Source organism: Microcaecilia unicolor, chromosome 1 (assembly GCF_901765095.1).
Source record: "Microcaecilia unicolor chromosome 1, aMicUni1.1, whole genome shotgun sequence".
NCBI classification, from domain to species: Eukaryota; Metazoa; Chordata; class Amphibia; order Gymnophiona; family Siphonopidae; genus Microcaecilia; species Microcaecilia unicolor.
The window spans coordinates 45,561,597-45,587,703 of NC_044031.1; the positions used below are offsets into that span (position 1 = coordinate 45,561,597).

Here is a 26,107-nt window from a genome sequence, read left to right on the forward strand (position 1 = left end):
GCTTTAAAAAAAGAGGAAAGGAACATAGAAGCATCAGATATGCACCAGAGGCAAAGCTATCAGACCTCTTATAGCCCACAGCTATTTCAAATCCTTGAGTCTATTACGTGTGGTCGATCACTTGCATCCATGTACCAAAACCTCTGCTACCACCAAAAACTCTTCAATTCTTTTATTCTTAATTCTTGTTCAAAAAGACTCTTGCAAGTACAAAATATAAAAACACATCTCAAATACATACAATAAATTATGGAAAATATATAGAAATATCTAAACAAGTATGAAAACGGGACTACTTAGCTGCACGAGCAGGCACAACGCCGGCTCAAAACTTATTAGACACCCGACATCCACATTCGTTATGGCGTTTCAGTCAACCAACCTGGGGTCAGTGAAACAGTCACCAATTTGTTGTCATCATCACGCAGTGAATACCCTTTTAAATGTGTTAATGTCATTGTGCACCGCCCGTTGAATTTGGTGCTGTGGATGGCTTTTGCCGCAGGTAAAATTTGTATTAAGCTTTTTCTTTCTCTTGTAATATTTTCTTGTTTCTACATTGTATTGTTTCTCTTTGTTTCAGATTGGTAACTTTTTCATTGACCCCAGAAGCAGGTTGGTTGACCGAAACGCTATAATGAATGTGGGCATTGGGTTTCTAAGTTTCTAGTCAGCGCTATGCCTGCTCATGCAGTCAAGTATGTTTTGTTTTGGCTGTAGCTGCTCTTTGCTGCTCCCAAGAAGCGGTTGCCCTAATCAAACGCCTAGTCTTGCCTGATGGTTGTATGAAAAGTTTTTTTTTATAATTGAAAGGTCTTACTGATTCTCAAGAGCCTAGAAGTCCTTGCTTCCCCCTCTCTGCCTCAAAGGACAGCTGGGATGGTTGGGAGTTTTACCTGGCCTTCCCAGCACCTGAAGGTGTGGCTTCTTCCTATGGACAGGCCCTGATAGGAAGTTTATATTTCTAATTACACAGGATGTTATTACAGCAGCCAGATGGCAGAAGCGAGATATATTTTGTAACAATCTGACCACTGACCTTTATCCCTTGAAGAAGCAGTAACGAAACGGGTGCCTACCAGGATTCAGTGGGTTTCAGATAAGTGTCACTGTAACATTTTGCTAGCTGCCTATTGTATGCCATACTGATTGATTGAATGGTCAAAATAAAGATGGAGAGGGTTTTTGGTCAATGATTAAAACAGTCACTAAGGGGTCTCCTTTTTCTGACCTCTTATCATTGATTTGGGCAGAGTGATCTGGTGATGTCTGAGACCTTTTCCTCCTACAAATGATATTATGGTGACCTAAGAGTCCACTTTGTGTGGAGGAGTGGCCTAGTGGTTAGGGTGGTGGACTTTGGTTCTGAGAAACTGAGTTTGATTCCCACTTCAGGCATAGGCAGCTCCTTGTGACTCTGGGCAAGTCACTTAACCCTCCATTGCCCCAGGTACAAATAAGTACCTATATACAATATGTAAGCCACATTGAACAGGGTACAAATGTAACTAAAATAAATATATTGCTTTTACGGTGTGGACACACTGAACTTTTTTTATAGCTTAAGTATTACAGCAGCCAGTACACGCATCTTTTATTCCTGCTGTGTACCTGATTACCCATTAAGTGTCAGGGGCTGTGCTTTCAGGGATCTCACCTTCCTGCTGGTGTAGTGTGGGTGTGTGCAGAGCTTCATGTTCATGGAGTCCAGGAACATAATGTCGGTGACATCTCCCACCGTCAGACAGGCCTCATCTAGGATGGCGATGACTCCTTTGTGCGGCTGCTCCACCAGGTCCACGATGATCTGGTTGTTGAAGTATTCAATCTGCCAGAGACAGGGCAGACACATTTAATAGAGGCACTCTTTTATCAATCTCCCCACCAGCAGGTGGTCCTGTATGATCTTCCTTACGAAGATCCCTCTTATTACAACTCGTGGTCAAACAAAACTCAGGTCTTCCCCAGAGCTAAATTATAATCATGTCAATAATCTATTACATATATATATTTTTTGTTGTTGTTGGGTTCCTTCCCATTTATGATTTCTTGTCTTAGACCAGCATAAGAATTATTATTAAGAATTGTAGAACATGACCTCTTAGACCCATATGGTTCTTGTCCTTTAAGTTAAGGTAAAAGCATTTGGCCATTAGGATGTTTCCGCCTAATAATTTTATATATTTATACATCTATATCAGGGGATTCTCAACCCAGTATTCAGGACACTCCAAGCCAGTCTGGTTTTCAAGATATCCACAATGAATATACATGAGATACATATGCATATGCTGCCTCCATTTTATACAAATCTATCTCATGCATATTCATTGTGTGTATCCTGAAAACCAGACTGACTGAGGTGTGTCTCCAGGACTGGGTTGAGAACTCCTGATCCATATATATCACTTTGTCCTTATATATGTGCATATCTCTATCTTTCTACCTATAATCTCTATATCAGCCATTCACAACCCAGTCCTTGGGGCACACCTAGTCCCATCAGGTTTTCAGGATAGCTAAAATGAATATGCATGAGATAGATTTGAATGCACTGCCTCAATGCAAATCTCTCTCTCTCTCTCTCTCATACACACATACACATAGGGTTACCATATGGCTCCAGAAAAAGGAGGACGGATTGAGCCAGCCGGGTTTTACTTCCATTGCTTTGCAATGGAAGTAAAACCCGGCTGGCTCAATCCATCCTCCTTTTTCTGGCGCCATATGGTAACCCTACATACACATACATAAAGATTTTGCATAAATGTCCAGATGTGGAGCAGAATTTTAGAAAGGACATCCAACTCAGAACAAGGATGGCTGTTCGTCAGATATGGACATTCACATATCTCATGGATTTTAGAACAGGATCTTCCAACACACAGCCTGTTCTAAAATACATGACAAATGGAGTGGAGGAGTGGCCTAGTGGTTAGGGTGGTGGACTTTGGTCCTGAGGAGCTGAGTTTGATTCCCCGCACAGGCAGCTCCTTGTGACTCTGGGCAAGTCACTTAACCCTCCATTGCCTGCCGCATAGAGCCTGCCATGAGTGGGGAAGTGCAGGGTACAAATGTAACAAGAATAAATAAATCCAAGTGCTGGCTACGTCCAGCATGAACATCTGTTTTACGAAAATTAAGATCTAAACTGTAAACAGGGCAAAACAAGTGAAATATAGGCACATCTATTTTATAAAATGGCCACCTAGTAGTCCATGTTGAGTTATAGCCTAACTGTTAAAGCAGTCAACTGAAAACCAGTGCAGAGATCTAGAGGTTGTGGGTTCAAGTACCTCTTATAGTTGTTTCTTTTTTTACATTGTGAGCCCTGTAGGGACAGAAAGATACTGTCAAATTATCTAACTAATTTTGATTGTTTACATCCATTGCAGTTTGGATTTAGGCCCTATCATTTGACTGAAGCAGTATTGTTGGTGATTATCTTAGAGGCAATGACTTTGTTTGCCTGGGGAAAAGCAGCTGTACTTTTACAGATCGATCTTACGGCTGCGTTTGATACAGTTGATCATCATAGTTTGCTTTACAAGTTAAGTTCTTTGGGCCTATCAAGCAAGGTCTTGAATTGGATGAGTGAACTTTTGTCTCATAGGCACTATACAGTTAAAATGGCTAACAAATTCTCTACTGATTGGATATTACCATGTGGAGTGCCTCAAGACTGTCCACTTTCTCCGTTGTTGTTTTAATGTTTATATGATTTCTTTTTGTTCAGGCTTTTCTCAGTTGGGTGTAAAGTTTCTCTCATACGCAGATGATATGGTTTTATTAATAACTATAGATGTAGATTTATGTACTGCATTTTCTATTAATACTTACTGTATCTATATAATTGAAAAACAGAGTTTAGCTCATGGCTTTAAATTAAATAAAAATAAAATCAAAGTATTATGGTTATGCCATACCGCCTCTTCTACCCTGACTGAACTACCATTATCTGACAATATGGTTTTGAAAGTAGCGAAGGTACCAGAGATGGTTTTCAGGAGTGACAATGCAGAGGAATTGAAAGAAATCTCAGTGAACCTGGAAGATGTACAGAGCCAAATCAACAAATTAAAGAGTAGTAAATCACCTGGACTGGATGGCATACACCCCAGGGTACCAAAAGAACTCAAATATAAAATTTCAGATCTGTTGCTCGGGATCTGTAACCTGTCATTAAAATCATCCGTTGTACCTGCAGGGTAGCCAATGTAACATCTACTTTTAAAAAGAGATCCAAGGTGATTCGGGAAATTACAGACCACTGATTAAGAGGAGATGTTTATATGTGGATTCAGGCAAAATTACTAGGGAGTTCCTTTATTTGTTAATGAAAGATGATCATGTTATGATTAGTGCTGGGGTGATTTTGGGCCTGGACACTATAGAGAAATTAAGTCAAATTAGGCTTTGCTATATAGCTGTTTTAGACGAGGCCTGAACTGTATTTTTAAGAGAATTAAGCTGTTAGCATTGTTCATTCAAGCTGGTGTATCAAAGAACACTGCAATGTATAGCTTGGATGTTTGTTCTGAATCATGGGTTACAGAAGAATCGTGATGCATTAGGTGACCTGGGTACAGCCTCAGGACAACACAATCCAGCCCAATTATGCCCACCCATGCTGATGTTCAAAGGGAGGGTCTGCAGAGACTCCCTTTCAAAGGGCCTATTGTGAGTAATGCTGACTAGGCCTTTGCATCATAGGACCAACCCCCATGCCTTAATCCTTATTAAACTGAACCAGTCATGAAAAGCCAAGCTCCATTATTTCCATGTAAGCCTGTTGACAACCAATGACAGAATATATCATTAATGGCTATGGAGCAAATCCTATATAATATGGGATTTCCTGGACATTAGGGAGAGTGAGTGAGGTAGAAGTGGCATGCAAGAGGGTGATCTCCAGACAAATCCTATATAATATGGGATTTCTTGGACATTAGGAAGAGGGAGGGAGGGAGTGTGGAGAGTGAGTGAGATGGAAGTGGAGTATAAGAAGGTGGTCTCCAGCCCAGCAGAGGAACTGTCGCAGAAGATCCAGAAAGATGGAGCAAGGAGCTCTCCCTAAGGTGTGGTCAGAAACTTGTATTCAAACTGAGCTAACATCAAAAATGCTGCTACAGAGAAATTCTGTTCTTAAATCAGATTGTTATAGAGCAGTATTGGCCTGACAGCTGCCATAGCAAAGGTTAAATCCATTTGAGTAAACAGTGGGTAAAATGGAATAAATATGTGATAGTGATTCTGTGTGGAAACATTAAAAGATAACATCTTACAGAGACACAGAGATTGTAAATTCCTACATAATTCTTTAATCAGAAAATAATTACAGTTGCTATTTAGTCTATTAATTTGTGCTAAATAAAAGTCATAATTCATTCACAAGAAAAGTCTTAGGGCCCCTTTTACCAGCTGAGGCAAAAGAGGGCCGGTGCTGGCATCTGCGTGTGTTTTACACGTGCGCCGAAGCCCCCTTTTACCACAACTGGTAAAAGGGAAGTCTCAACTTCCTGCAGGAAATGGCCGTGAGGCAAGTAAAGCACTTGCCATACGGCCATTTTTTGGGGGGGCCCTTACTGCTATCCATTGAGGTGACGGTAAGGGCTCCCGCATTAACCCAGAGGTAACTGGGCAGCGTGGCACTGCCCAATTACCGCTGGGTACACTCTGGCACTACAAAAATTAATACATTTTTGTAGTGCTGGAAATAACAGTGCACTAGGGGTAGGAGTACTGCTGGGCTGCTGCGGTAGCCTGGCGGTATTTCCTGTATGGCTAGCAGTAAGCCCGCATTGGGCTTACCGCCACTTAGTAAAAGGAGCCTTAGAGGTGCATAATCGAACGCCGCCGGCCATCTCTATGGGCGGCCATCTCCGGAGCCAGTGCCACAAGTGGGCGGAGCCAACCGTATTTTCGAATAAGATGGCTGGCCATCTTTTTCTTCGCTAATACAGTTGGTCCTGGCCAAATGTCAGAGATCGCCGGGTTTGAGATGGCCGGCATCGGTTTTCGGCCATAATGGAAAATAATGCCGGCGATCTCAAACCTGGCCAAATCCAAGGCATTTGGTCATGGGAGGAACCAGCATTTGTAGTGCACTGGCCCCCCTCACATGCCAGGACACCAACCAGGCACACTAGGGGGCACTTCTAAAAATTAAAAAATAAAAATAGCTCCCAGGTGCATAGCTCCCTTACCTTGGGTGCTGAGCCACCCAAATCCCCCCCCAAAACCCACTCCCCACAAATCTACACCATTACCATAGCCCTTATGGGTGAAAGGGGCACCTACATGTGGGTACAGTGGGTTTGGGGGGGGGGGGTTGCAGGGCTCCCATTTACCACCACAAGTGTAACAGGTAGGGGGGGATGGGCCTGGGTCCACCTGTTTGAAGTGCACTGCACCCACTAAAAACTGCTCCATGGACCTGCATACTGCTGTCATGGAGCTGGGTATGACATTTCAGGCTGGCATAGAGTCTGGCAAAAAATTGTTTTTTAATTTTTTTTTTTTGGGTGGGAGGGGATTGCTGACCACTGGGGGAGTAAGGGGAGGTCATCCCCGATTCCCTCCGGTGGTCATTTGGTGAGTTGAGGCTCCTTTTCGAAGCTTGGTCATGAAAAAAAGGGACCAAGTACAGCCGGCGAAATGCTCTACTAGCCTGGCTTTTTTTTTTCATTATTGGGCGAAGCCGGCCATCCTGCCCCCGTCCTGCCTTCACTACCCTACTGACACACACCCTTGATGTTTCGCCAGCTCCACGACAGAAAACAGTTGAACCCGGCCAAAATCGGCTTTCGATTATACCGATTTGTCCAGGTTCAGGAGATCGCCGGCCATATCCCGATTTGTGTCGGAAGATGGCTGGCGATCACTTTTGAAAATGAGCTGGTTAGTTATTTTGGTTACCCTAATGCCCTGGCATAGGAATTAAGCATAGAACTGGGAAAGGTCATTTAGGATATCATTCAAATACAAACACCCAATTTCCTCTTGTAATCATTAAAATACAGTGTTTATGAGTCTCTTTGCAGCTCCCACCAATGACTTCAGCAGGAATAAAGATGAAAGTAGGGTTTAAGTGGCAATTTTTCATAGCAGAGTACCTCATCAGCTAAACTGGGACAGCAACCTGATGGAGAAAATGTACACTGCTACATAGCTGGGTGGCTCATTGAGTTCTTATGAAGTGGCACTCACTCACCTGCTGCCACTCGATGCCTTCCCGCTGGTATTCCTCTTGCTCCTGACGCAGGATCAGCTCAATGAAAAGCTGCTGCAGTTTCTCATTGCAATAATTGATGCAAAATTGCTCAAAGCTGAAACAAATAAGTTGAGGTGACTACAGTGCGGACACCTACAGATCTAAATATACAGTATATATGTTGTGCCTGCGGAACAGGGGTCTTTGGACACATTAAAGCATTGGGGATATTGGCGATCTGCTCGTTTGTGCTTGTCTACTGTGCTGTTAAATTAAGCCCGCCACTGGATCAACCCTGTCCTGTGAATCTGGATCCATTTGGCAGCCTTAGATTAAATATATAAGGAAAAAAAGGAAATGCAAAAAGAAGAAAATTCCAAATCATGAGACTTCAAGAAGTCAGTAAACGATGAAACGCATTTATTTACATTTGCATAGATGAAGATCAGGTAAGCAAATGTGGTAAATAATGGTCCCAGAAAACAACAAGGCAAACGATCTGCAAAATCCAATGTGGAAAGCAAACCAGCAGATCAGTATAACATCCAAAAAAACTTTATTGAAGATACCGTGTATGAATCAAATGCTCGACACAGGCCGTGTTTCGCCCAACAATAGGGCTGCGTCTGCAGACAATTCATTGTTTATCTGGCGTTATCCAGGATATTCTATTTTATGCTGCTCATGCTGGTTTTTTATGAAGAAGGTTCCTTATATCTTTGTTCTGATATATAATTTGATACCGATCTTATTTAAGAAAGATACAGACTGGCCCCTGACGCAGCCCTATTGTTGGGCGAAACACGGCCTGTCGGGCATTTGTTTCATACACGGTATCTTCAATAAAGTTTTTTTGGATGTTATACTGATTTGCTGGTTTGTTTTCCCCAATGTGGTAAATAATTACATATTTCAAAATTTTGAGCACGACAGGTTACATTAACCATGACCAATGAGTAAGAAGCCTCGGAGGTGACTCTTTTCACACTAGGAAACACAGCCCAGTGCCTTGCTGAAATCCTCATCTTCTTCCAAATTAAACCCACAGTCTGTTTTCTTATATTCAAACTCTTAATACAAAAATGTAATACATTTTAAATAAACAATCACAAGTAACATCTAATTTCTCCATGCTTCTAACTTTGAGACCAATGCTCCTAAATTGGCCTTTTGAAAATTTACTAAGGCTGAGGGCCTACGTTTATGCTCAAAATGTCACTAAACTTTTAAAGTAAGAGCATAAACATTTGATTGCAATAGGGGTATATTTAGGATAGGGGAAAAAGTTTGGAGTTTAGCCCTAATTTTCAGCACTATCCAGCAAATTCCATATATGGTAACTAAAGTTACACACGTAATTCTAGCCGCACACAACTTAATTGATTAACGAGCCAGAGATGATAACTAGACCCTAACAAGCAATTAATGGCACTAATTGGCAATAATTATAATGCGTACTACTCGCTAAACGTATTCTATAAAGAGGTGTGTGTAAATTCTACCACACGAATCTCAAAAGGGGACATGGCCAATGGGAGGAGCATGGAATGATCGTGGACATTCCTAACATTTACTCACAGTGTTATAGAATACACCCACTCTGCGCCTAATTTAGGTGTTAGGCGTATTCTATAGCAAGTTTTAATAAACTATAAACTATGCCTAAATTTTGGCATATTTTTTTTCAGCGTCGATTGTTTTAGGCATGACATATAAAATTTAGCTCTATGCTCATAAATCTAGGCAAATGAATGGCAGTTCTAAGTTTACAAGCATAACTCCTAGATTAAGATGAATGTTCAGCTAAAATAGGGCACAAACTTAGGAGCCCTGCTTTTTTGAATATGGACTGTAAGACAGAACTAATTGAGGTGCTGAACAGCCATATTAACTCAAAGAATGGTCTGCATAATTTAACACATTTATGCATTTTTACAGAATCATTTTAGGAGTGATGGTCTTGAAGTGATCATGAGTTTAATTCTTCCCGAGATACGTCTTCCGCACCCTGGTACAGTCAATGGTAATAAGCCATCTGGATTACTGCAACGCACTATATGCGGGCTGCAAACAACAGACTATCAAAAAACTCCAAACAACCCAGAATACTGCCGCCAGACTCATATTTGGAAAAACTAAATATGAAAGTGCAAAACCCCTAAGAAAGAAACTGCACTGGCTCCCACTTAAGGAACGCATTGCGTTCAAGATATGTATGATTGTACACAAAATTATCCACGCAGACGCCCCGATCTACATGCTGAACCTAGTGGACCTACCCCCCAGAAACGCCACAAGAACATCCCGCAAATTTCTCAATTTGAACTTCCCCAGCTGTAAAGGACTAAAACACAAGCTGATGCATGCCACTACCTTCTCCTACACGAGCACGCAAATATGGAATGCTCTACCCACAGACCTGAAATCAATTGTCGAAACAAATAACTTTCGCAAATCTCTGCAGACACACTTCTTCAACAAGGCCTACAACGAGAACCAACAGCTTCACTGATTCACTTTCCCAACCCAACCAGTTATGAAAATCCACTTCTACTATCACCCGCCCAATCACTTCCTCTTTCTTCCCTACTTATGTTTCAACTGTTTTTATTATGAAAGAAATCAACACATCCACAGCTTGTTGGCATTATATAACTAATACAAGCATTTTCTGTTCCTCAATTATCTTGTAATAATACAATAAAACAATATTTATCTTACACAATGGTGGTATGTTGTCTTTCTTCATTTTTATAACCTTTAACCATTAGTTCTCTTTTCTTATTCCCTCCCCCCCTTCCCCCCTTTACCCCCCCTCTCCCCCCTTTTCCCCCTTCTTCTTCTTAGTCTCCTCTGCAACCCTCTGCAATCTCTATTCATTCTGATATCTTATAGAATTCATTCATAAAGTATTGATGATCAAACTCCTTCCCTGTTGCGACATCTGCTCCAAATAACATCCCCATATTCTAAGAAATCGCTTTTTTCTTTTTTCATTTCCTTTAGCCTCTTTTGCTTCCCATACCAATAATTGGTGTACTTGGTTCCGCCAATGCCAGAAATTTGGCGGGTTATGCGCCGTCCAGTGTTGCATAATACATTTCCTAGCTATCAGACACAATTTACGTCGTAACAACATTTTATCCGCATTTAAATTCGGTCTTGTCTCTTTCATGTCTAATATTAGTTGTAACGGATTCATTGCCACTCTGCTACACAACACTCCTGCAAGATAAGCAGTTATTTGTCTCCAATATCTTTGTATAAATACACAGGTCCACATCGCATGATATATGGAGTTCTCAACACTATTACATTTTAAGCATAGAGCTGTTTCAATTCTCCCTGATTTATACAGTTGAATCTGAGTAAAATATGCCCTATGTATCATTCTAAATGCACATTCTCTATAATCCATTCCTCCAATTAAATTTGGAATGCTTTTAATTTGTGCTACTATATCCCATGTTTGCAGTTCTTTTCCTATATCCTTTTCCCATTTCTGTCTTAACAGAGTCATGTCCTTCTCAGGGGTTAAGCTCCACACTTTCTGATACAGTTGCGATATAGTAGGGGCATTTTCTGTAATTTCCTCAAAGAAATTAAGAATTTTGTTTCCTATCCTAAGTTTAAGTGTTTCTTTATTTAGCTTTTGTATATAATGTTGGAGTTGATAATATGCGTAAGTATCATGCCAACTCACTTCCTCATGGTTTAGCAGCCGCGGCAATGGTTTGATATCCCCATTGTTGTCTAACACATCTGTTAGAGTTGTCACACCCAATTTTCCCCATTCATTAAAAGTTTTATTCTCTATTCCTGGTTTAAAATTTGGATTCCCTCTAATACTTACTAACTCCGTTATCCTTGGGTCTCCCCCTAATAATGTGCTTATAAATTTCCACACCTCCCTCACAGGTTTAAGTAAAGTGTTGTGTCTAAATTCATGGGGAGTTTCAATATGTCGCATATGTAGTAAAGTAACAAAATGATATGGACTAAACAATGCATCTTCTATCTCTATTGGTGTGTGATCATCTGTTTGGAATAATCTATCCCTCACTAGTCTCAGTAGACATGCCATATTATAATATTTAATGTTAGGAATTCCCAACCCCCCATGCTTCCATCCTCCCAGCATGTATTTTTGTTGTATTTTAGCTTTTTTTTTGGCCCAACAAAATCTAAACATTATTCGGTACAAACTTCTGATATCTTTCTGCAATAATGCTATAGGTAAAATCTGCAAAATATATAACCATCTCGGCAATATCACCATTTTAAGTAAATTGATTCTCCCTATCATCGAAAGTGTTAACATGCCCCATGAGTCTAGTTGTTGCTTAGTTTGTTCCAGTAATTTCTCAATGTTTAGTTGATATAGCTCTTTTGGTGTAGCTGGTAGTTGTATACCTAAGTATCGAAAGGATTTATGTGCTCGTTTCAATGGGAAATCTCTCCCCCACAATTTATGTATGTCCACATTAATCTGTAACGCTTCTGACTTATCAATATTCAGTTTAAATCCCGAATAGTCTCCATATTCTTTAAAAATTTGCAAAAGATTCGCTAAAGTATCTTTCGGTTTCGTAATTATCATTAACAAGTCATCCGCAAACGCGGCTATCTTAAATTCTTGTCTTTTGATTTTTACCCCTTTGATTGCTGCACATTCATGGATATCTCTTATTAATGGATCTAGTTGAAGCGCAAAAAGTAAGGGTGACAAAGGACAACCTTGTCTGGTGCCTCTACTAATCTGAATTTCCTCCGTAACATTTCCATTCACCAACACCTGTGCCCTTGGTTTATGATATAGTGCTCTAATCGCCTGCACAAAAGTGCCATTAAACCCATATTTTTCTAGCACCGAGTACAGAAAGGGCCATTCCACTCTGTCAAATGCCTTTTCTGCATCAAAACTTATCATCAAAGCTTGCTCTTTGGAATGACCTAGGCTTTCTAGGGTGGCCAAGATATTCCGCAAATTTTTTGTAGTTGATCTCCCTTGAACAAATCCGACTTGTGCTGGATGTATAATTTGAGGTAATATCCCCCCTAATCTTTTGGCCAATATTTTTGCAAATAATTTTGCTTCTTGATTTATTAGGGAGATGGGTCTATAAGATGCAACCAGCTGCTCATCCCGTTGGGGTTTAGGAAATACTACTATCCTAGCTAGATTCATATTATCTGATAATGTGCCCTTCTCTATCCATTCATTAAATACCTCAGTCAGAGTAGGTATAATCGAATCCCCCATCAACTTATAAAATTCCGCTTTATATCCATCTGGACCTGATGCTTTCCCTAATTTACTCTGTTTAATTGCCCACCCAACCTCTTCCATGTTGATTTTAGCATTGAGCCTCTGTCTGTCTTCATTTTGCAGTTTCGGAATTTGACTACCCTCCATATAAGATTCCCCTTGTAATTCATCTTGATCTGATCTCTTATAAAGCTCCTGGTAAAAATTTTGAAAAGTTTGTCTAATTTCTTTATTGGAATGAATGAGAGTCCCATTCTTATTTCTCAAAGTTGTTATATTTCGGGAAGCAAACTTAGGTGCTATAAGCCGTGCTAGATATTTGCCCCCCTTGTTTCCATGCTTATAGAGCTGGAAACGATAATAGGCCTGAGATTTCACCTCTCTCTCATGTATTTTAGTATTTAAAGTAGTGTGTATAGCCAAGATCTCTTGTCTAATGCTATTATTGGGTTTCAGACCATACTGTCGGTTTAGCTTACCTAATAATTGTTCAAGCCTCATTATTTCTCTATCTCTCATTCGTTTATATTGCACTACATAGCTTATTATTTCACCTCTCAGCACAGCCTTCGCCGCTTCCCAATAAGTACTGGTCTCAGTAACAGAGCCCTCATTGAAATGTTTAAATTCTGCCCATTTGTCTTGTATATGCTCCCCAAATCGTGTATCTTTCATTAAATATGTGGGAAACGTCCAGCTTTTCAACATGTCTTCACCTTCTCCTCCCTTCCATGTCATTCCGACCACCGAGTGATCCGATATGACACAGGGATCTATGTGTGCCTCAGTAATATCTGTTAATACATTGCGAGATACCAGCAAATAATCAATTCTGGATGATGTCCCATGTGCTCTAGATTGATGTGTATATTCTTTATTCAATGGATGCAACGTACGCCAGACATCTATTATATCTAGCATTTTACATAAATCCGGTAAACCCCTAGTATCTATTTTCCTCGCTTCTTTTGGTGGGTGTGTTCTATCCATAATCGGATCCCAAGTCATATTAAAGTCTCCTCCCAGTATTAGGGGCAGGTTCCCTAACTGAGTAATTTGTGCTAACAATTTCTTATAGAATTTTAAATCCAATACATTAGGGGCATATATACTTCCCAAAATTATATTTTCGTTATTAATGTTTACTATACTTAATATGAATCTACCCTCCGGATCTGAAATCGTTTTACCTACTTTATATGTTAGTCCTTTCCGAAAGAGTATGGCTACTCCCCCTTTCCGACCCACTGCCGCAGCCGCTACACACTCCACTACCCACCATTTAGTCAATTTAGCATGTTCTACTGTTGATAAATGTGTTTCTTGGAGCATTACAATATCTGCTTTTATACGGTTAAGATGCCGCAAAATTTTTGATCTCTTAATGGGGGAGTGTATTCCCCCCACATTCCAGGATATTACCTTAATTGATCATCTCTTATACATTGATTTCCCATCAGCTGATCAACTTGTATCTCTAAGAGTAGCCAGCCCAGCCTCCAGCCACTCCTGTTCTGATACCATACTCTCAGTGTCACTAGTATATGATTCTGAGGTTTACATTGACTTGTTCCTCTCCTCCTCCCTTCTTTAAATTGCAGTCTCTTAAATTGCTCCTTTAACTCCCCCCTCCCCCCATCCCCCCCCATTAACCCTCTTCTTCCCATAGGAAGCAGGTCATTGACGACGCTTCTCCTCCCATTATCTGTATCCGTCCCTTCTTTCCACATGTTTCTTTTAATGAGATATTACATGTTTGAGCGGTCATATCACTCTCTCAACATTCAATCTCTCATCATATTGTTTATGAATTTTATCATTCTCTACTGTAGTGAGGCATTATAACGTTCCACTACTATCAAGATCTTTCAAATTAGTGTTCTAATATTTAACTAATTTCCGATCACACCATGTAAACTTCCCAACTTCTTTAAATTCTAATAACAGAAGCATTAACTTACAACAATTTGTATTATCTATTACATCGTTCCCTCATGATATCCAGCATTCTTGTGAAACTTTCATATTCATGTTGTCTCTCATCTTACTTATATATTAATTGGCCCACCGCTTCTCTAGTAGACTCCATCATTTAGCAAAGGCAATTATGAATTGTCTTGTTTCTGCGACGCACTCTTTACAATTTCAAGACTCCAGCCTCTCTTCCATCTGCTGCACAAACATTTTTGCTTCTTCCACCGTAGCAAATAATTTCGTGCCCGATGAATGAATGACTCTCAACTTCGCTGGGTATAATAGCGCGAACTTAATCTTCTTATTCACCAACATTGAGCAAACCGGCGAAAACTTTTTTCTTTGCGCCGCTACCGCCGCTGAATAGTCTTGGAAACAAAGAACTTTACGATTTCCACTGTATAGTTCTTTTCCATTGCGTAGCGCTTGCAAAATTGCATTCTTGTGATTGAAATTAAGAATTTTGCAAATGACTACACGTGGTCTTCCCTCCGTTCCGTTCTTCGGCCCTAGTCGGTGTGCTCGCTCAATTCTAAGCGGCCCCAACGCTTCCGGCAGCTCTAGTTCCGCTGTGAACCATGTTTCAAGATATTTGCTAAGTTCACGGTCTCCTTGTCCTTCAATCAATCCCACTATTCGTAGATTGTTCCTCCTCGACCTATTTTCTAGGTCTTCAAGTTTATCATCATAGGAGGTAATTATTTTTCTTAGTTGGGCGATCTCCGTTTCTAGGACACTGACTCGATCTTCGGTATCACTGGCCCTCTGCTGGTATTGTGCCATATCCGCTTGTATTTGATTTATACTGTTGTTGAGAGTTTCCAGTTTAATGTCCAGTGAATTCAATTTTTTATCCAGTATTACCTCTAGGGCTTGTGTGACTTCTCCCACAATTTCGGCGGCCCAGGCGGATCCCACCGCCGAATTTCCCGGGCTCGCCGGCGCCGCCATTTTGTCCTCAGCGGAGCGAATCTTTTCTTTCTCTTTTCTTGTATTTTTTGTCGCCATTACCGGTTCTTTCTCCGCTCGTTATATGCTCTATCGATTCTGCAAGTAGTTTCTCTCAAGTCTTAATGTATAAGGCTCTTCTGTGGAAATTATTTTGCCCCGATTTTTGAGGAGTAAGCAGGAGCGATCTTCCTAGCGTCCACTCCCGCTCATCGCGTCACGTGACCTCTTTTTCTTCCCTACTTAATCTCTGCACACTACTAACTGTATCTGATATTCTGGAATGACAATGTCATAACAAAACTATGTAAGCCACATTGAGCCTGCAAATAGGTGGGATAATGTGGGACCACTCGCCTCCACCTACCCTCCTCTCTTCCTTCCCGTTCACATTAATTGATTTGATTTGCTTACTTTATTTATTTTTTGTCTATTAGATTGTAAGCTCTTTGAGCAGGGACTGTCTTTCTTCTATGTTTGTGCAGCGCTGCGTATGCTTTGTAGCGCTATAGAAATGCTAAATAGTAGTAGTAGTAGTAGGATACAAATGTAATAAATAAATAAATAATTCTCAAAGTCTTGGAGTGGGGGGGGGGGGGGGAGGGAGGAGCCTGTCAACCTAAATATTGAGGGAGCACAAGACAGAAGGTTTACCTAGGTGCCTAATATATTTACACTGGCTCTGATTGCAGGAGTCTATGAATACAATATACAGCATCTCATGATCTGTAGTACAGAAGAATGTGGATGCAGTATATCTGTCCCATCTCTCTCTATCTGCAGTGCAGGAATCTATTAATACAGTGTATCTATCCCAGATCTCACTTTCTGTCTGCAGACCAGAAAAGTCATTAGAGCCAGAATTTATGCTTCCTGTCTAATGGACTGTATATCTGGTTTATTTTTCTAGGCATGGGGCTACCTAGGGTTAGAAACCTGGATCCTATTTTATGTAGACCGCACTTGGTAAGACTCATCTTCAAAAGGCACAGACTTGCACTTTCTAAACATAATCAGCCTTCCAAACGTTAACATAGATTGTGTTTGAATGCTGCCTTTATATTCCCTGTCATATATTGATTTATCTAGTAAATCACATAGGCAAACAAATTTGCGGTCACAGCGGCAATGAGAACATCAACCACGGGTCACACAACCATCGAACAGTTTTCCACTATTCTCGCTTGGCTTTCTGGAGATTTTCTCTTCAGTCTTTTTAACAAACACCTCACAATTCTGAATAGCCGTATCTCAGACAGTAAATTTTGACATGTGTATGGTACTATCTCTTCATTAATAGAAAAGAAGTAAATAAAATGAGCATGTTGCTTGGTAATCATCCAGAGCTTACATCACACCAATGGGTCGAGATTCAATGTGATTTAACCGACTAGAAATGGCTCCTGGCTAGTTAAATCACCTGTTCGGAGTTAACCACTAATTTTCAGTGGCTCATAACCGGTTAGCACCAAACACAAAATCGGCTATTGTGGGGGCGATCCAGAGGCAAAGTCAGCACTTCGATGGTTAAATGCCGACATGCAGCACTTAACTGGCCAGGTTAACTACATATATAGGACTACATAAAAGCTGGTCCTATCTTTATGTAGCAAACTATAGCCAATTAAATGCTGAACATCGCAGTTAACCAGCTATGTGAGTGGAGGAGTGGCCTAGTGGTTAGAGCACCGGTCTTGCAATCCAGAGGTGGCTGGTTCAAATCCCACTACTGCTCCTTGTGATCTTGGGCAAGTCACTTAACCCTCCATTGCCTCAGGTACAAACTTTGATTGTGAGTCCTCCTGGGACAGAGAAATATCCAGTCTACCGGAATGTAACTCACCTTGAGCTACTACTGAAAAAGGTGTGAGCAAAATCTAAATAAATAAATATGTGTGTGAGCTAGCTCTGCAAACCTGGAAATTCAATGCTGGTGCCTAGACATGGCCCATCATTGAATTTCTGAGTATAGCGCCAGCGGTGGTCAGCAAAACACTGGCTAAATATTGACCCCTTACTGTTTGTAGATGATTTGAAGCTCTACAGTTCCAGTGAAAAGCTTCTCAGATGACATCAGGATGACTCTTAGTCTGGACAAATGTGCTAAGGCAACCTTTCTTGGAGGAAAATTGAGCAAAACTGAAAACATCCCTCTGACAGATAACTATGATATAAAGAAGCTTCAACAGGAAGGTGTATACTTTAAATATTTAGAAGTGGAGAAAGAAGCAACAATCAAGCATAAATCACTGACATAAAAGATCAATACTGAATATTACAGAAGGCTAAAATTGATATCAAAGAGTGTATATTATGGAATAAGACACAAGCCATTAGTCAGCTGGCAATTCCTGTGCTCTCATACAGTTTTGTAGGCTGGTCTCTTAAAGATCTTAAAAAACTGGGCATATGAACAGGAAAACTCCTTCATGCCCACAAAGTCATTTACAAGAATCAGTGTATTCCAAAACTGTACATTCCCCAAGCGAAAGCAGGAATGGGCTTCATAGAGCTTCTCTCATGGGCATTCAGGCTTATTTAACAATGTCATCAGATTCAATATGCAAAAGGTGTTGAAATATGAAAGAAAATGTCCTGAATCTCTCTGCATCATTAAACTTGGACAAGTGCTCCAACGAGTAGAAGGAATGAGTAAGACTCCATCAGTATACATACAGAAAGAAAAAAGCAAAATTTGCAAACAAAGACAAAAAAAAAACTCTTCAAAGAATTAGATCAGCAAACAAGGAAAAACAAGTGGCAAATGCATAAGTATAATGGGGAATACAAAGTATTGCTCTAGAAACTGTTCATTGATCAAAATCAAACACATGAATGGTTACAGAAAGGTAAACTGAAACCTAAGGATAAGCAATTGATAGCTGCAGCCTAGGACAGAAGATTATGGATAAGCACTCACAGACCCAATATATAAACCACCAGTATTCTAAGTCAGTCCAGACAAGCAGAGGCAATATACTAAAAATATTTACTGTCATGAAAAATTAGAACAATGAACAGAAAAGGTGCAATCAGCAAACAATAACAGGTAACTGAAATATGGATCAATCATAACACTATCTAAACATTTGCTTACTATCTAAATAGTACCTGGGGAGTTCAGGACATATACCTGCTCACAGGTTATCAAATATAACTGTTCACAGGGCATCAGCAAAGAGATCTTTCTCTCTCTTCTCCCTGGCTAAGACTAGAGAAAAAGCCAGTATATCCTAGCTGAATTTGAGCTTCTAGGCCAATCAGAGCCCAGAACAACAAATTTTAAAAGTAACTGGCCACATCACTGCAGATTAACTTCTCTGTGTTCAACTAACGAAGGAACAGTCATTTTTCTGTAACAGCTTTAAACATAAACATGCACCACCTGCTGACCAAACTAGAGAAATATACTTCATGAAATATTCTTATAATTTATATGTTGGAAAGAAAAGCACTGAGATTGTGACCACAAAAATGTTATGCAGAATGCAGATCATGTGCAGAATCCCCACTCTTTTTTTCTAATTCAAATTTTTATTTTCAAAAAAATTAATAATATAAACAAATAACACCTCCCCCACCAAAAAAAAAAATCCCACAAGAAAGATCAATGACATATTGGTAAAAGAGAAAAACACCAGAATTACACTGATCATAAAGATGTCACTATCAAGCGATTACTCTGTGAATGAGGCAGAGAAGGAGCAGATGCTTATAATGCTTAAAAAATAATGACATGCAGTCGGAGACCAAAAAATGTGGCAGAAAGATATTGAAATATTTCCCATTCCACTGGGAACAACAGAGTTGATTAAAAAGAATCTTCGACCATATCCTGATAAGTTGCCCATACAGAAACGGTTCCTGACTGGTAAAATTCTTTGTTCGGGGCTAACTAGTCATATTCAGTGGCATGTAACTGGGTAGTGCCACTGAAAATGTCCATTTAGTGCCCAATACGAAACTGGCTATTTTGGGGGTGTTCTGGGGATGAAATCAGAACTTGCTGGATAAGTGCCAATATTGAGCACTTAATTGTCCAAGGTAACTGAATAAATAGGACAGCATAAAAGTCAGTCCTATCTTTATGTGGTTTGCCTTAGCCGGTTAAGTGCTGAATATTGCACTTAACCGACTGTGTATTCGCCAGCTCCGTAAACCCAGAAATTCAATGCTGGAGCCATGGTCCAGCGTTGAATTTCCAGGGATAACACCAGTGGCAGTCAGCAAAAGGATGATTGCTGCCAGCTCAGTACTAGGAGGGGATGGAACTGCTGTCATATGAGGAAAGGCTAAAAAGGTTAGGGCTCTTCAGCTTGGAAAAAGAGATGGCTGAGGGGGGGATATGATTGAGGACTATAAAATCCTGACTGGTGTAGAACGAGTAAAAGTGAATCGATTTTTTTACTCTTTCAAAAAGTACAAAGACCAGGGGACACAATTAAATTGCATGGAAATACATTTTTAGAAAAATAGGAGGAAATATTTTTTCACTCAAAGAATAGTTAAGCTCTGGAACTCATTGCCGGAGGATGTGGTAACAGTGGTTAGCACATCTGGGTTTTAAAAAGGTTTGGACCAGTTCCTGGAGGAAAAGTCCATAGTTTGTTATTGAGATGGATATGGGGGAAGCCACTGCTTACCCTGGGATTGGTAGCATGGAATGTTGCTACTATTTGGGTTTCTGCCGTGTACTTGTGATCTGGATTGGTCACTATTGGAGCAGGATACTGGACTAGATGGACCATTGGGCTGACCCAGTATGGCTATTCCTATGTTCTTACTAGTAAAAAAGGCCCGTTTCTGACACAAATGAAACGGGCGCTAGCAAGGTTTTCTTCGGAGTGCGTATGTTTGAGAGAGTGTATGTGAGAGTAACTGTGTGTGTGAGAGAGAGAGAGTGAATGTGCGAGTGTGTGTGTGTGTGTGTGTGTGTGTGTGTGTGTGTGTGTGTGAGAGAGAGAGAGTGAGTCTGGGTGTGAGTGTGTCTGTGAGAGAGGGAGTGTGTGTGTGAGAATGAGAGTGTGTGCAAGTGCGTATGTGAGACACAGTGTGAGAGAGAGAGTGTGTTTCACACAGATACACTGTGTGTGAGAGAGAGAGAGAGTGTGTGTGTGTGTGTGAGACACAGACTCTCTGTAAGACTGAGTGTATTAGACCAAGAGAGTGTGTGAGTGGCTGTGTGACACATAGAGAGTGAATGTGATACAGTGTGAGACATAGAGTGTGTGAGAGTGAGAGAGAGAAAGACATTGACTGTGAGAGAGAGAGAGAGAGTGTGTGAGAGAGAGAGAGAGTGTGTATATGTGACAGAGATACCTCCCCCCCCCCTCTCTGGTGTCAGCCCCCCCTCCCTCCCTCCCTCCCTCTCTCTGGTGTCAGCCCCCCCCCCCCCCCCCCTCTCTCTGGTGTCTGAGCGTTACTGTGCAGGATGCTGAGCTCTGGCTGTACTTCAAGGAACTGACCAATCCTATTTAACAGAATGCACCTCCAACATTCTGAAGCCGAGAAACCTCGAGTGGTTGGTCACTTCTGCTTGTGACGAACCTGGAAGTTCGTGATGTCAATTCAGGAGATGGATAAAGAGAGCAGGAATGCCTCAGCCATGCAGTCAGCTTCAGAATGTTGGAGGTGCGTTTTATTATATAGGATGTACACTTTATGTACTCCAGAAGGAAGCTCTTTTTTGCACAATGCAAGTACTACAGTAAATGTTAGCTGTAAATTTGAGAGACAGATCATACTCCATATATCCTGGCTTAAGAGATTGATGGGTAGGTAGAAAGAAAGCCAAAAAGAGGAGATTTAAGAAGCAAGATTTTCATGGGGCGGAGGGCATGTGGAGAGAGAGAGAGAGAGAGAGATGGGGCCCCACCAAATTGGTCTGCACAGGGCCCCACACTTGCTAAGACTGGCCCTGCTGGCAGGACTAGAGGTGGAGGACTCCCGCTCAACTTAGAGGGAACAGTGCTCAAGGTGTTGTCACACTATGGATTTATACAGAGTTATAATGATATTCTTAATTTTGTTCTCCATTCCTTTTGAATAGTCCCTAATATTCTATTTGTTTTGTTTGTCTGTTTTGACAGCTGTGGCACACCGGACTGAAAATGTCAATGTATTGTTCACATTGACTTCGTCACTTCGAGATCTTTTTCTTGGGTGGTGACTCCTAACTAGTCACCCAGTATTTTGTACCCGTGGTTGGGATTACTTTTCCTATGTGCCTCACTTTGCACCTGCACTAATTAAATTCCATCCGCCATTTAGTTGCCCAATCTCTTGGTTTCTCAAGATCCTTCCACAATTTTTCACCATCCTCTACTGTTTTAAGGACTTTGAATAATTTTGTGTCATCTTCAAATTCGATCACCTCACGTGTTGCTCCTTTCTCTAGATTATTCATGAATATAGTAAACATCACAGGTCCCAGCACATTCTCTCTCTCTTATAAACCCAGAGGCACAATATCTATGAGATCGTAGGGATTAACCCTAACAAGGACAGCAGCTTGCAGTTTGCTGTAATTAACACTCGCATACATGTGGATATGGCTCTGCAGAACATGTGTTGTTCCAATGGATGCCTATCTGTGCAGCCTTCCCTGCTGGCAGATGTACCTTAGAGGGTTTGGTACGATTCAGCTAATGACGTTCGATTAATGGTCAATTGATCTAAGAATACAATTCATCCAAGGATACAATTCGATTAAAGAGACGATTCATCTAAAAGTTAATTCATCTAAAAATTAAATAATCAAGATAAAGATGTGAAGTCATACGTTTGTCATGTGGAAGATCACTTGTTAAAGTCAATAATGAGAATATACCACAGGCTTTAATTTAATCAAGGCATTAATCCTACATGGCATTGCCCACAATCTGCACTTTTAGAACAATATCGACAAACTTTTGTGCTTTTTAATTTTCTCATATTAACTTTCTTCACTCATATATTAAGTTTATAAGATTGTCTTCTTCCATCAAGTTTGTGTGCTAATCTTTAGCTTCTGAAAATCAAAATAACTGAGACCTGAATCCTGCAGTAGTTTTTCTTACAAAATTACACTGGTTTTTTAATCCGTATCCCTCCTCTTCTTTTGTTTAGACCAATGATACCAGTAGACCAATTGACCCATTAGCCATTGTGGATTTTAGACCAATGGCCCATTTGACAAACTGTCATTGGACTAATTGTCAGGGACCCACCCTTACACATGTGGACAGTTGGCTGCCTTATCTCTTCAAGTTTCACCTAAAACATGCAGCTGTCATTTTACCAGTTTCAGAACAGATACCTTTTTGGCCACTTCTGGTTCTGAACTTAAATACCAAAACACTGTCATATTTATAGTTCTTGATTCTAGTGATAGAAATCAGTGCTGCGGGTTCTATCATGAACAAGTATGGGGTTGCAGAAATCCAGGACTGGACTTACATAAGAACATAAGCATTGCCATACTGGGACAGACTGACGGTTCATCAGACCCAGTATCCTGTTTCCAGCAGTGGCCAATCCAGGACTGGCAAGATCCCAAAAAAGTAAAACAGATTTTGTGCTGTGTGTCCTGGAAATAAGCAGTGGATTTTGTCAAGTCCATCTTAGTAATGACTTACGGATTTTGTATTTTTTAGGAACTTGTCCAAACCATTTTTAAACCTTGCTAAGCTAACAGCTTAAAATATCACTGTTGGAACTGGGTAACTTGGCAGCTCTGCAGAATAGTGCCACAGCTACTGATGAAAAAAATGTGACTCACAAACAGTATGGTAACTGTCCCCATAAGGGCAATCAACCATAGGCACTTGACTAATCTGCCTATTATTAATTCAGCCCTCCATCTCTGCAACTGGTGTATTGACTCATAAAAGTAGAGGAGTGGCCTAGTGGTTAGAGCACCAGCAAAATTACATCCCCCACCCTGGGTGCAGCACAACCCCCCCCCCCCCCCCCCCCCGGGTGCATTTTTACCTGCTGGGGGGGGGGGACCGCGTGCCTGTTGGCTGAGTCCGCTCGTTCCCTCCCTGCTGCTCCCTCTGCCCCGGAACAGGAAGTAACCTGTTCCACGCAAAGGGAGCAGCAGGGAGGGAACGAGCGGACTCGGCCAACAGGCGCGCGCCACCCCCCCCCAGGGGCGTGCACCCGGGGCGGACCGCCCCCACCGCCCCCCCCCCCTTGGTATGCCACTGGTGTACCTGAATGTAACTCACCTTGAGCTACTACTGAAAAAGGTGTGAGCAAAATAAAATAAATAGAAGCCCTTTCCTTTGTCTGTGCTGCTGTCAGTCTCTCTCAAGGACACTGTAATGCTGATGATTTCATCTCTGCCTCCACTCTTTTCTTTAGATTTGTTCCCTTGTATTACTCATTCTCTGCTTGTCCTTGTGACATGTGCACTTTTCCCCCTAGGGTTCTCCATCAGCTTTAGCTGTCTTGTTCTCTTTTTATTTTCTCTTGTCTTCATGTCCCCTGCATGCAATCTGACTTGCAGCTTCTCTCCACCCCTCCATCTCTGTCACTTACCTGTTGTTTTCAAAGATCTCAAAGCCATAGATATCCAGCACTCCGATCACAGTGTTCTTTCCATGAATCCGGGCATCATAGTTCTTCACCTCAATGACATTGTTAATGCGCCCCACGATCCAGCAGAAAAGCCGCTCATAGATCGCCTGGAAAAGTGGGAAGCAGAGGTTGAAGAAATATTCACCTTGGGGTTCAGTTCTCGATGAATCATATCTTGCTTGAACGAGAACAATAACAGAACTTAGTTTCATTTTGCCATCAGAAAAGTGATCTACAAAGCTGTCCACTCTGCAGACTTCACTTACCTAGGAACCCAATGTTGGAACTCCTTACCACCCAAAATAAGAAATATCCAGGAATATACTAGATTACGCAAAATCCTCAAATCGTTTCTATTCAAACAAACCCTCACAAAGAACAACTGTATCTCAAACAATTCACTATTACCTGAATTGGTTATTACTCTATTTACCATTAACTTTCTTTTTGCTTCATGTACAAGTTCTCATTCATAATAGGTTTTCTAAATGTTAAGCATCCATAGCTATCCCAGTATGTTTATGATACAGTATTATAAAATTGGATTCATACAACAAATTACTTTCTTATGCATTATTCTTTGTTATGTATCCAATACTGTTTATTGTAAGCCACATGGAACTCAAACTTGTTTGGGATAATCAAACATATAAACGGCAAGTGACCGACTCACCTGCAAATGCAGTTGGGACGCTGAGAGGTAGAAGTCCAAGCCCTGCCTCCACCAGCAGTACAGCCCAATAGGGAGGAGGGCTTGGACATGGGCATGGAAATCAGAAGAGGAGGGAGCAGGGAGGGAAGGAGGGGGCAGAACTGAGGGAAACAGACGCTGGGGGGAGGGCAGGGGAGAGAGCAGGGTTGGGGGGGGAGGCCATAGGTAAACAAAAAGTAGCCCGTTGTTATGGGCTTAATGGCTAGTGTGGGATATAAATGTCACAAATAAATAAATAAATCACTGTGTTTGTGATGTCTGGTAACACAAGGTAAAGACTGACCGGGTTCTCTGTACAAGAAAAGGAAGCAAGAATCTAGCTGTGGTATTACTGATCTCTGGTCACAAGTCTCATACTGTTTGATATCTTCTGCACATTGCTTTTTATTTGACTTTATTGTAATTTTCGACTTCCAATAAAAATTGTTCAAACATAAAAACTAAGGGGGTCTTTTACTAAAGCTTAGCTGGAGTTATCTGCAGCAGGACCCATTTTATTTCTATGGGCCCTGCTGCAGACAACTCAAGCTAAGCTTTAGTAAAAGACCTCTTAAGGGTCCTATATTCAAACGATTTATTCTCTTAACTTTGAGTTATGCTCCAAAATTGAAGCAGGACTTTTGGGTGCCTATGCTTATTGGCAACTGAGTTTTAAGCCCCCAAATGGCAGCACCTAAAAGACCTTCCTCCGCACTGACCTCCAACGCAAGGTGCTCAGGCCATGGGACTCATTTGGCAGGTCCACCAAGAGAAGCAATTTCTCTGGGAGAGAGTTGGGTCCTCAAAGCAGAAGGAAGGTCTGTACTGCCCCAAATGGTGTCTGTGAGGGAGGAGATAATGGGCCTCCATATGGGGTGGTGCAGCCAAGGACAAAGGGCCCCACGTCCCCCAAAGAAACCTCTAGCTGCATGGAGTGGAGTGGAGGAGTGGCCTAGTGGTTAGAGCACTGGTCTTGCAATCCAGAGGTGGCCAGGTCAAATCCCACTGCTGCTCCTTGTGATCTTGGAAAAGTCACTTAACCCTCCATTGCCTCAGGTACAAACTTAGATTGTGAGCCCTCCTGGGACAGAGAAATATCCAGTGTACCTGTCAACGTGGCTACGCAGGCTTCTGGTTCTGTGAGTCTGACGTCCTGCACGTACGTGCAGGACGTCAGACTCACAGAACCAGAAGCCTGCGTTTGCAGATCAGCAACAATTCTGGAATCCTAAAGAGTGACAAGATTCCATGCAGAATCTCAAAGAGTAGCAACATTCCATGTAGAACCCTAAAGAATAACAAGTGGAGGAGTGGCCTAGTGGTTGGAGCACCAGTCTTGCAATCCAGAGGTGGCTGTTCCTTGTGATCTTGGGCAAGTCACTTAACCCTCCATTGCCTCAGGTACAAACTTAGATTGTGAGCCCTCCTGGGACAGAGAAATATCCAGAGT

At 41.3% G+C, this 26,107-nt stretch overlaps 1 protein-coding gene across 1 annotated transcript in view; it reads right to left on the reverse strand.

Moving 5' to 3' along the window:
* Window positions 1-26,107, reverse strand: part of MYO1G (myosin IG) — a 367,932-nt gene that overhangs the window by 220,113 nt on the left and 121,712 nt on the right. Inside the window, exons 9-11 of the mRNA XM_030196702.1 lie at window positions 23,928-24,073; window positions 7,214-7,328; window positions 1,658-1,828 (exon numbers count right to left, since the gene is read on the reverse strand). Coding sequence (XP_030052562.1) covers window positions 1,658-1,828; window positions 7,214-7,328; window positions 23,928-24,073 — 432 coding nt within the window. The remainder of the gene's footprint in view (window positions 1-1,657; window positions 1,829-7,213; window positions 7,329-23,927; window positions 24,074-26,107) is intronic.